Below are 9805 nucleotides of genomic sequence, written 5' to 3'. Positions count from 1 at the left end.
TGATCAGATGCTTGGAGGGCCCCCCTCCCCCGCCCCGTGTTGCTTAAATCTTAGGACATTTTCAACGAACTGCACAACATAGACCTTTTAGTACAAATATACAGAGGTTACAGCATGGGAACTGAGACCAGTACTCTTGCAACGGGTGAGAAATAGGTACATTCTTCATGAAAAAGTGGACTAAAAATTTACAGTTTCAAAAGATAAGAAAAAAAAAACAAAAACCCCACCCCAAAAACCAGCTAATGTTAGTACATAAGAGAAGCGCCGCTTCTTCAAGAAGGCTTCATTTTTAATACGTTTCGCTTCCTATTCCTCACTAATACATAATAAAATACATTCTTTTTTTGGAACACTCAATGTCCCGTCGAAAAGGTATAGAGCTAGTTTTTTGTGTTTTTTTCCCCAAATGTACAGACTATTATTCATAATGGTCATCTGATGAGCGGCATATATCATATACATCAGTCTTCACTCGCTATCTGTACATTGTACTTGAAAACGAAATGAACAGTTTAAAAAAAGCCAACAAGAGTACTGACCTCAGCGTGTACTTTGAGCTTCATTTTCAAACCTTCACCCTTAGCAACCTGGTTAAAAGTTTCTTACATATGCACATTGAGTAAGATTTACATTTTTGTCTTCTCAGTATAAAAAAAATTGTACAATAGAAACTGCTTCGGTAGGGGAAAAAAATCCTAAAACCTTGAGCCATACTGTCTCCCCTACAATCAAATATTTTGTATTTTTGGCAAACGATGCCTAACAATTAATACTGTAGCCCGCTTTATTCTTAATTTCCATCCCAATATCACTTTGGCTTGTTTCTGTGTGGAAATAATCCCAATACCATGAGTCCCCTACAAGACCAGTTTGCATCTTTTTTTTTTTTTTAATTCTTTTTTATTTTTATTATTATTATTTTTTTAAATATTTTACATTATTATTTTTTTTTTATGTGTGTGTGCATTTAATATTTTACATTTTCTGGCATTTTTTTTCAGCTATGATTTATGAAAATGTGAGACATATTTCTACTTTCATACTATTTCCTATTTTTTTTTATCTTTCGTTTTGTTAAGTTCCTTCTACATGATCTTTATCGGAGTGAGTGTATGGTGTTAAGCTATATATATATATATATATTGTATGTATTTGCTTGGCTAATGGAAATTAACTTTCTAAAGCAATAGAGCATTCACGTTACTTGGCACCATTGGCAAAAAAATGAAATAAAATAAAATATTTTTTGGTAGCCAAAAATTAAATGTAAACATTTTTTTTTTTTAATGTAATTCAGCGTTTTTTTTTCTAAGTCTAGATACAGTAGCTTTTTATTTTTTTGCAGTAAGTCATGCTTTAGCAAAATGTTCTTCTCAAGAACATTTAAAATAAAGTATTCTTATAGTGAAATAAAGTTTTTTTTGTTGAATTTTTACAGACCATAGCCACTAATGCTTTGCTTTTTTTTTCATTTCTTTTGTGTTCTTGATTTCATGCACATATCTGTTTTTTTTTATTTTTAATATATACAATATATACAAACAATACAACCGCACTTTTCCATTTCATTCCAACAAACTATACAAATATTAATGGTCTCCAGCCATGGTATTGACCCCCATCTATATAATCAATTTTCATTTATTTCAAGAATAGTCTCTTTCAAATATTTTTTTTTATTTCTCATTACCATTTCTAGCTTTTATATACAGTTTTCGTTAGATAAGCCCAAATATGATATTAACTGGCCAGCACAAAGCACCACATTGATTATTAGGTGGCAAAATGTTCAGGCAATCAAAATGCAACCCTTAGGGGCTATATATATATTTATTTATATATATATATATATATATGTAAAGGTGACTAATATACCTAAATTATTATTTTTTTTTCTGCTATGATTATAGTCAAAGGGCTATCGGTATATGAATATAAAAAAAAATCACAAAAAATATATGAATTTCAGAATTTATCAGTCCTTTTATGTTATTCTGCGTCTCATTTCTCAGTTTGTAATTTCATTCATATAGAGGACTTCTAGCCTCCTCTGCATGTTTCACCTAAAGTGGACCTGTCACATTATCAGAACCTTATTATCCAGCCCAGTATAGTTAATAAATACAGCATAGGGTGTTTACAGATGAGAATGAGTACATTAAATATATCTTAGAAACTCAACTCGAATGAGATCAGCCAAGTGATCTGTTAGTCGTAGATGGCTGCATGATCATTCTTCAACGTTTCCTTTGCCCTTCCTTTTGGTGGGATCTGGTTGATCCTGGCAGCCTTAAGACAGTAAGTGAGGAGCAGGACAAGAGGACTATTAGTTATGATGTTTTTTCCCCACATAACATTGAACTTAGGCGAAATACTCCTTGGTTTTTACCCCTTAATGACAAAATACATTGTTTAAGGACCGCCCATTGTCCTTAAGGGGTTATTCAATATGTTATGCAAAGAACGCTATGTCTCAGGTCCACTATATTGAAACGCTGCTAGTATAAAATTACATATCCTGTTATTATTCCTTAAATACAAAGTTCTAACGGATTGTGGTTAAAGAACTAAATGGAAATTCTCTGAAAAAGACAGGATTTTGGTCTGTGGTCAGCCAATAATATTGTTGTTGTACGGTTATACAGTGAATGGTGACCTTCAAGCGATAAGACCGGCGTGCTTTCAACGTATCACTTGCGGTTTGCCACCGCGGACATCACAATATAGAATCCGAACATTCCCATTCCAAAAATATAATGCACCTATACCAAACAAATTCCGTATGTACATAACCGCGAACCGTAAAGCCGGAGAAGCATGACCTCTCTGTGTACTTTTGCAGGCTGTCCGATACATTGTATTCTAAATTGATCTAAAAGATTCAAATTGTTGAAGGAAAAAAAAAAACTAGATTTTTGTGCAAACCTGTTAATAATCTTCTAAGCACTAAACACATTTTTTAAATTTAATTATGTATGCATATACATTGCATATGTCACGTATGGAGTTGAATCCTTCTTCAACGGGAAAAACTGAATGTGAGAAGATAGAAGTCAGGATGCGATCCGATCCATTCGGTATTTTCACGAAGGTTTCTTTTTCCGTGGGCTTTGTTCCTTGTGAGCGTCGGCTCCGGGTTCAGCATTTACTCGTTGCTTGTGCATTTCCACCCCTTCTCAATAATTTTTGGTATAATATTTGTACAGTTCCACACGTTAGAATTCAGCCCTATGTGAATCACTCAACTCCCACCCAAAGATCAGAGTCCCTTTCCGTCAGTCCCCCATGGCACCGTTTATTTCCCATGATTCAACCGAAGATTAAATTTCAAGACGTCTTGCTGAACAAAGCAAAATTTGTCCATGAAAGTGCAAATGCGATGACCAAAAGATTACTGTTAAAATCCTGCAGGCGATTTTTTCGAACACTGCAGTGGTTTTTTTTTTTTATTTGTTTCTTTTTTTTATTTTTTTTTAACTATTTTTTTTTGTTGCATGTCTCTGCTAATACAGAAAATGAGAACAGTCCGAAGAGCGCTGTCACATTGTTAAGGGACGTTGTTTTATATCTTCAAGTTCCTTGGCCTTTTTCAATTCTTTCACTCTGAAAAAGAAATAATAAAAAAAAAAAAAAAAAAAATCAAGATTGACGTTTTTGACAACATAATGAAGAAACCTTAATTTCGGTATTAAGAACTATGACATCATTTGAAGCATGCATGTTGATCGTATTCAATGCAGGGCTTTTCTAAAATGCTGCATGATCTTACAAACAAGGCATACCAAGAAAGACCTCAAAACCTTAAGATGACGTCGATAAGACCTCCATATTTATTGTGAGATTAAAGACAGTTTGGCAGAAAACCATCTTCAAAAAATATTAGAAAAAAATGCATTATTTTGTTATTTTTGGCAAAATGAATGGTAATAAGCAAACGTACTAATTTAAAGTATTATATCATACAGAAGCTCATGAATGCTTGCAATGTACATGGAGCAAGAAGCTTGAAGTTGAAAATAGGCAGACTGGAATGGCCAACTGGTTTTTCTTTGCCATTTTTATCCTCTGGAAGTATTGGTGCAAACCGAGGTTCGACACAATTGGAAATGTTGCGTTTTGTTGTAAAGATACATTGAAAATATCTTCTCAGAAGATGGACCAGTCATGGTGCCATCACATGGAAGGTGGCGCAGTCCTGCGCATACTGAATACTTGATGGCTATACCGGCTTGCTCCGTCACAAATCTTTACATATTCCCTAAATAAGCTTGGCACACGCACATAGGAGAGGTAGAAGTCCGGACAACCAACCCTGGGAGGTTCCCAGTAACGATAACGATCGCTAATGTGATCAAACATCATTTGTCTTCAGATATCATGTTACCAAAATATTTCAAGCTTTCAAAAGACAAAAAACTACAAACCAAAATCAATTGCTAAATACCCAATATTGAAAGGTAACCTCCCTTTAATCAAGGCTTCCTTTTAATTTTTATCATCAGTAAAGTGATTTACTGGATCGCTGAAGCTACATAAATCTTTCCAATCAATGTAATTGTTCTGATCTGAAGCCCCCTCCCTTACCAAACCCTAAAAAGACAGCCTGAGCTAATAATATGGGGGAGAGAACTAAATGAGGGGCAGGGATGAAAAAGTGAAGTTACATGAATAACAGAATCACTAAATCTGACGAGGACATAAGAGCTAGCAATCCTTTTCCACCCAGAAGGCTCCCTCGTTGACAGTGTATATTGTCACACAGGCACTAATAGCATCATGTATACATTTTCTACTAGAAGAGCTTACTGATTAAGTTAATTTGGCTTATATCCATACATCGCTATGTTATATAAGTGATGCTTTCCAATGGGCAAGTTTGTCAGACCCTTGAGTAGCAACAAGGTATGGCATCAAAGTCTATGGAAAGGAGAATGGATGGAACTAAATCACTGCACTGTGGCTTGTGAGCAGGGTTTCTTGGCAAACCATCGCTTGAGGATCCACATTAAAGTTGGAGAATGGGATGGTCCTGCTGGGCTGGCCAAATCGGCCATCTGAAACTAGACTGCTTCGAATTCTACAGTCTGTAGCCCAGTCTTTGGCATCTGGGACACCACTGGCGTAAATACATTCTACAGCGCAGCGAGGCAGAACTTATCAAAGACGGGCCAATAAAACCCTTCATACATGTAGTTACAACTGGAATGGCCCATGTCTGTGTTTATGGAGAACATGGTGCTTTTAGATATTTAAATTAGTAATGAATTTATTGTATCCCACCACTTACCAGATAATCAAAGGAAAAAAAATATATATTATAGATTATTCAAGGGATTACATATTGTTGGAAAACAGCTGTACCGTGACCAATTCACTGCATTATATATATATACAGTTGTGTATACTGGCCAATGGGCCAGGGGGACCTATTACCCTTGTGGTAGTACTAATAGGCTATATGGTCTACTAATAAAATTTGTTTCGCTCTAGGTCACCTATACACAATATATTAACCAATTTCAGTTTGTTTGCCATGAAGCTGCTTGGAATATTATAACATGGCATGAGAACTACATAGGATAATACAGCATACCTCAAACATGTCTGTGTTTATCATATTAAAGTAGGTCATATAGTTCCTCTAAATTGCAATATATGTATTTATTACTTAATTTCTCCCTATAAGCAGGAATGATGAATACTGAAGCCATTATAAAGCATATTACCCAGGAATTTGTTTGTTTAGCAATAAACAATCTTGTTAACAGAGCGCATGAAATACGCGTTATCCGCGGCCGCTCAGACGTTCACTTTTAATGTAATAAAACAAATAAATTCCCTGGGGTGTTAGTTGAATAATGTTAGTTTGATTTGATGATTCCTATGTATAGCGAAGCTATAGTGTCAAATAAAAAGTAACCAGGCCAGTCATTGTAACCCCTTCACTGCTGGTCAGGGCCGGATTTCAAACCTAGGTAATATATTAATTATATATATTTAATATATATATATTTCTGCTGGGTGAAGCAGAAATAGTGATCCGTGGGGCTTCCATGGGGGGAATAAACCAACAAGATCCAAAAGCAGGTGTTTTGAGAATTACATAAAAATACATATTCAGAAGGTGCAATATTTCGTACCGGTTTATTGCATTTTGAATATTTGCACTAGAACTGGGCAAATAATACTTCTTATTATTAATTCTATTATATCTATTGGTGATATAATAGGCAATAGATTTTTCACGGCATTTAAACCAAATATTTAGGTTGCCATTGAAACCTCGTTTCCAGATAATCTTCATAAGATATCACAGGGACATATAATAATTAGGGACAGAGGTCGCAATTGGCGTAATCTGGACACACTATTCTAATAGCACCCGTAAAAAAATAAATTAATTAATTATATTGTGCTTAAAAAAAAAACAGCCATGAAGGGGTTAACAAGTGAATATACGGCACGGGGGGGGGGGGAGTATTGCAGCTTAGGGGTCAGTTATGAAGATAAGATACATCCCAGTTGGACTGAGATGTCTTGTTAAGTTACCTGTTGCTCTTAGAGCTGAAATGTTGGGTGGGGAATTTGGGAAATTTGATATCTTGCCATTTTCCAGAAATCTCATTAGGAATGCAAAGTAATAATGACAAAAATGCCCAGTAAGGAAGACACCTCTGAGCATTCTTTCTGCAATTTAACACACACATGTTTGCTCCATAAACATTCAGACCCTGCAAGAAGTAAACGAAAGAAAATTATTTCTTTTTTTTAATTTAATTTTCAATATTTCAACACAAAAAAAATCCACAAGAGCACTTATTCAACAGGCTGACATAAACGGCAATTTTAATGGAAAAAAGGTTATTCAATAAAAATAGTAAAAAATAGTTATATTTTACAGTTATTTCCCCTCAGTATGATTATTTTAGCTTTTTCTTTTGCCAGGTTTAATTTTTTGTTACTCTTTTCAAGTTTCCCTATTATTCCTAACTGATGTTTTTCTTCTTCTTCTTTTTTTTAGTTTTTAAGAAATAATTACAGGTTATTTCATGGCAGAATTAGTTATTAAGTTTAGGAATTGTTTTAAAATGTATTTTGTATTTAAGAAACTATAAAAAAATAAAAAGTTTCGGTGTTATTGGATGGCGCCTTCATTTTCTGTTTTATTTATTGGGTTTTTTTCATTTAAATAAATCTTTGTTTAATAAAAAATACTGAATAATCAAAGTTAATATAATCACCAAAAAATAAAATGCTGGATAGATTTCATTTTGAAATAAAAATACACAGTAGCTGGTCCATTGCAACTCTCTCTAGATTGTAAGCACTTTTGAGCCCTCCTTACCTTTTGGTTCTGCAAGTCCATATTGTTTTCATATTGTACAGAGCTACGGAATATGATGGTGCTATATAAATCAATAAATAATAGTAATAAATTAAGTTTAAATGTTACTGAGAGCTGTGATTAGCAAACCCACCATCAGGAATGGACTGAGGTAAAAATCGACCAGTGGCTGATAAATGACACGCATGTGGCTGCCTGCTGGATATATGTAGCCACATACTACATACGTTGTAGCCACATACTACATACGTTGGACCAGCCGCGTAGGATAAAGGTCTATGGGAGGTGCATTTGCTCTGTGTTCCCAATGGCCAATCTGGGCCTATCTTCCATTCTGTTAAGTTAGTCCAGCATCATGAGTTTAGGTGGAATCATTCACTTGTCCTATCTGCTTGATCCTAAAATAAGAGGAATGTCCACCTCCAACAAAAGACGGTACTTTGGGGCTGTCTTATTAGGAGAAATCATAGCGCCTGTTTAAAACTGCCAACATGTTCAAACCAGCTAAAATCAGCAAATGTGTATAGTAAAAACATACAAAAAGGGTACAAGATTAGCTCTACAGTGAACAGACGGCACTTACATAATTATAATAGATTTCCTCTACACGTACATGGGAACCAACAAGCTCAGACATACCTTCTCTCTTTTGAAGCCCATGGTGCCATGCTTCGCTGTCCAAATGGTGAGGACATGAGGGAGATTCCGAGGCTACTTTTTTATATGTATTTTCATTGGTCATCTCGTTGGCACGGATGTGGATCTCCTTGCTCACTGTGGCTTGATGGGTACCAACCACATCTCACTGATGAGACCCATGATGGAAGAGATTTATGTCTGAGATTGTTGGTTCCTTTGTCCTGAGGAAATTTGACTCTCATTTTGGATCTAGACTGCTGTAGTCTAGAGGGGGTTAGTATTATATGATGAGTGATATTTGTTGGAGACTCTGCTCAGTTGGTATTCACCATAAGGCAGGCTATTTAAGAGCTGGATGTTCTTGGATGACATAGCCTGACTCTCTTACATGTTTCCTGTTTTATTAAACACTAGACCAGTCCTTATACAATTAAACACATCTACATCTATAGTCAGAAATGTATAAAGATTCCTATACATTGCCTTCCGGAGTTTTGGGCATCCCATCCACCAACGTCCCTAATAATCGCTATTACAGGGTCTTTTGGCTTTGTGGATACCATGCTGCCAGCTTGTAGCAGATCTTTTTCTTGCTTGTTACATTTACTTCTCATTTTATTTTTTGAACAGTGCTTTGTCACAATGTGTCTTTTTACCAGCAAAGATAATGATGAGGAAGATGGCCTGGATTGGCACGCAGAAGCGTAGTTCATTTTTGGCTAGTTCCTATTTAGTGAAGATGCCCATTGACAGGACAGAAAAACATAATCTTACTTCCCTTTAAACAAACAACGCAGAAGATAAAACTGCAGAGCGTATCTATATTCATGTTCATTTATAACCACTTCACTGATTCTCCCATTCCCTGAAACAGAACATTTAAATCTACTTTTTATTATTCTTTTAATCAATGGTATTTTTCATGTAATTAGATATTAAAAGATATAAATACACATTACTTTGAGTTAAAGAAACTGCGAATATATTTTCTGGTCAAATCTTATATTTTTGTATTAAAATTAATATACACATTTTGGCTAAATAAATCTACAGCGATGCTTGAGGAACACCGGTGACCCCTGGCTTATGGCATGTTGCCAAACCACTAGCGCTCCAAGGTTCACCGGAACCATCCGTGCCTTAAGGGGCATAATGTGGCACAGCAAGATCAGCAAAACTATCTCGACCGGCTTTCTCCCTGAAACAGGTTGCCACAAACTGGGTGATGGCTACATTCGGCATATCGGGAAAAGATGTCAAAGAAGTTTTATAGTTACTTTTACAATATTTCGCTTGACGTCAGGGCAGCTGGAGCGACCTTGGGATAACATCAAAAAAGTTCACTAAGTGCCAAGTTATATGTAAACAGTTCTAAAGCAGAAGTTGGTGGTAGATTAGCCATGCTCTGTTTTTATAAGGGCAAGAAAATGAAGCAGTTCATCGAGAATAACTCGTGTCCGACTCAAGATCCGCATATCCAGCTCTGCTTGCTCAGGAAGCCATTATTTCCTGCCAGAGCTGTATGGAAGATGGGTTTCCTTCTCAACAAAACAAAACATTTGAGGCATAGGTCTGGCGTGTGGAAGAAACAGAACTTGTCCCATCAACTCATCTGGAAACACAATGACCTGCGGAAGTCTGGATTGGAAAAGCTCACGCGCTATGACTCCGACGCACAGGGTATCTCTCTGTAAGCATTATGTGCCAAAGGAAGTAGCAGCGGTGATCATTTAGTTTTTGTTGCCCTTTTCTTTGGTCTTTATCTCTTTTTAGGAGCAGATCATTTAAATGATATGGAAGGGTTTTTGTTACATCAGT

At 35.8% G+C, this 9805-nt stretch overlaps 1 protein-coding gene across 1 annotated transcript in view; it reads right to left on the bottom strand.

Annotated features, from left to right (window-relative positions):
• Positions 1 to 2828: 2828 nt before the first annotated feature.
• Positions 2829 to 9805, bottom strand: part of CAMTA1 (calmodulin binding transcription activator 1) — a 660706-nt gene continuing 653729 nt past the window's right edge. Inside the window, exons 23-24 of the mRNA XM_053452576.1 lie at positions 6553 to 6734; positions 2829 to 3606 (exon numbers count right to left, since the gene is read on the bottom strand). Coding sequence (XP_053308551.1) covers positions 3543 to 3606; positions 6553 to 6734 — 246 coding nt within the window. The 3' untranslated portion in view covers positions 2829 to 3542. The remainder of the gene's footprint in view (positions 3607 to 6552; positions 6735 to 9805) is intronic.

Source organism: Spea bombifrons, chromosome 12, assembly GCF_027358695.1.
Source record: "Spea bombifrons isolate aSpeBom1 chromosome 12, aSpeBom1.2.pri, whole genome shotgun sequence".
Classification (NCBI taxonomy): domain Eukaryota; kingdom Metazoa; phylum Chordata; class Amphibia; order Anura; family Pelobatidae; genus Spea; species Spea bombifrons.
Note: the sequence above shows the minus strand (reverse complement) of the source record. Positions and strands in the feature narration are given on the sequence as shown.